Below are 2,692 nucleotides of genomic sequence, written 5' to 3' on the forward strand. Positions count from 1 at the left end.
CTAGATAGATACATAACTAGTCTCGAGAACCACCACATAGCAAATTGAACCAAGAAAGCCTGAGTGCAATACTTGGAAAAGAAATGCGGAGACTAGTGATATACGCAGCAAAGAAAAGAGTGCCGAGACCAGAGACAATGAGAAACCACGCAGCAACAATACATTGGACAACGCAGGTATTGTAAGGTCAAACATAGCAAACCGAATTTGCAGTGAATTAATATATAACCGAAGCCTGAACGATTCTGAGATTTGCAGCAATACCGGGACGGGTAAAAATAAAAATAATGAACCTTCAAGGGACAGCGTTGAAACCTCATGCAGCTCCAGCGTAAATCTACATAGCGACAACACCATTCAAAACATGCCATCAATCATCTCGTTTGAAGCTGCAAATTACAATAAGGTGAGCTTAAATAACAAGAACTTAACCAGCACAGATTACAATTTAAATAAGAATAATAGAACTAGTAATGAGGATAAGCATAATTATTGTAAAACAAAAAACTTAGGTAAATGCAAGAACATATTAAATGATAGTAATGAGGTATTTAATAATATAAATAATACAAACATTACATCTAAAAATCACAATAAAATAACCAGCAACAACAAGGTTATAAATATTTCATCTTATGAGTTGAAAAAAGAAGAAATCGAAATCCTAGATAAAGGTCTCAATTTTGCCCTAGCCCCCAAGCAAATCCCTGTAGAGGAAATTATCTGTGGCCTTGAAGATGGAATCAAATCTCTAAAAGAAGAAGAAAAAGAACTGGTCAGACAAGAATGTGCAGTTATCCTTAAGAAAGCCAGACCGCCTAAAAAGAATCTGAACCAAGAGCAGCTCATAGCCCTAAAAAATCTAAGGAATAACAATGATATTGTCATTTTAAAAGCCGACAAGGGAGGTGCCACTGTTGTAATGAACCATGATGATTACATAAACAAAATGAAGGAACACTTATACAACAGTGGTAGCTACAAGAAACTAGAGAAGAACCCCATCTCCAAAATCACCAGACTTGTCAAGAAAGCCATAAAAGAAACTAATCTAGATGATAAACTGAAAAAACAGCTTACCCCTGACAGTGAAATTACCCCTCGTATTTATGGAGCCCCCAAAATTCATAAAACAGATGTCCCCTTGAGACCTATAGTGAATACTATAGGATCTCCCACATACGAATTAGCAAAGTATGTCGCTAGAAAATTAGCTCCACTGGTTGGAAAAACCAGTTCTTACATAAAAGACTCCAGCCAATATGTGGAATTCATCAAAAATGCCAAGATAGATCCAGGTGATAAAATCGTCAGTTTTGATGTTGTGCAATTGTTCACTAAAATTCCATTAGATGAAGCAGTGCAAGTAGTGAAAGAAGTGGCGGACCCACAAACTGCTAGATTAGCTGAAATCTGTCTACGGTCCACCTTCTTCACCTTCCAAGGCGAGATTTTTGAGCAAACATCAGGAGTGGCTATGGGATCACCCCTTTCACCTATTGTAGCCAATCTCTTCATGGAAAAGTTTGAAAAGAAGGCTCTTGACACCTACCCTTTAAAACCTAAGTTTTGGCTCAGGTTTGTGGACGACACCAGTGTGGATTGGCCCCATGGAGAAGACGAACTTAAAAACTTCTTGAACCATCTCAATAGCATTTCCAAGGACATCAAATTTACAATGGAAACTGAGGAGAATAATTGCATCTCTTTCCTGGACATCCTCCTCATTAGAAACGAGGATGGTTCTATAGGTCACAAAGTGTTCAGGAAAAAGGCTCATACTGATAACTATCTCCACGCAGACTCCCACCACCACCCAGCCCAAAAAATGGGGGTTCTTCAAACCCTCTTCACCAGAGCCTGTAGAATTTCAGATGAGAAACATACTGATGAGGAAATCACCTACTTGAAAAAAGCTTTTTCCAAGCTTGGATACAATAAAAAAGACATCTTCAAAGTCATTCAAAAAGCCAAATCTGGCAATAATAATAACAAAACTAACAATTCCCCAGCCGCTAGCGCCTACCTACCTTATATCCATGGCGTAACTGACAAACTTGCCAAGATCCTCCTAAAAAAGAATATAAAAACCTCATTCAAACCCTTGACAACTATTAGACAAAAAATGAAATCTGTGAAAGATAGCCCAGAATATCTTCAACAAAAAGGTGTTTATATTATCAGCTGTTCCTGTGGAGAACAATACATTGGGGAAACTGGTAGATCGGTTAGTATCAGGTTGAAAGAGCATAGCGCAGATATCCGTAGGGAAAGAACCCGGTCCTCAGCCTTGGCAGAACATGTAGGAAAGACAAACCATCATATATGCCTTGAAAACACAAAAGTCATTGCTAATGAAAGACACTATTTCAAGCGTAAAGTCCGAGAAGCTCTTGAGATTGTGAAACACCCTCATAACCTAAACAGGGATGGAGGCTTGGAAGTTAGTAGGAATTGGACCTCAATCCTCACGCCCTTAGATTGAGTTGCCCTCTTTGATCAAATCGGCTCCTCTCCTATCCTCAATAATCCTAGTATAATTCTCCCAAAAAATAAAAAAAAAATAAAAAATAAAAAATAAAATAAAAAAATATATATAGATAAATAAATAATCTAAATTAGGGTAAAATTGCAATTAGTTAATACAAAATATTTATGACAAATTTATTTAATAAATAAAATATAATAATCA

At 37.0% G+C, this 2,692-nt stretch overlaps 1 protein-coding gene across 1 annotated transcript; it reads left to right on the forward strand.

Moving 5' to 3' along the window:
- The first annotated feature begins 364 nt into the window (after positions 1–364).
- Positions 365–2,485, forward strand: LOC149234579 (uncharacterized). The gene has a single exon (XM_089368316.1). It carries the CDS (start codon positions 365–367, stop codon positions 2,483–2,485), a length of 2,121 nt encoding a protein of 706 aa, XP_089224442.1.
- Positions 2,486–2,692: the final 207 nt, after the last annotated feature.

Source organism: Pinus tabuliformis, chromosome 8, assembly GCF_031772625.1.
Source record: "Pinus tabuliformis cultivar Carrire ecotype Pingquan chromosome 8, CPIR1, whole genome shotgun sequence".
In the NCBI taxonomy this organism is placed as follows: domain Eukaryota; kingdom Viridiplantae; phylum Streptophyta; class Pinopsida; order Pinales; family Pinaceae; genus Pinus; species Pinus tabuliformis.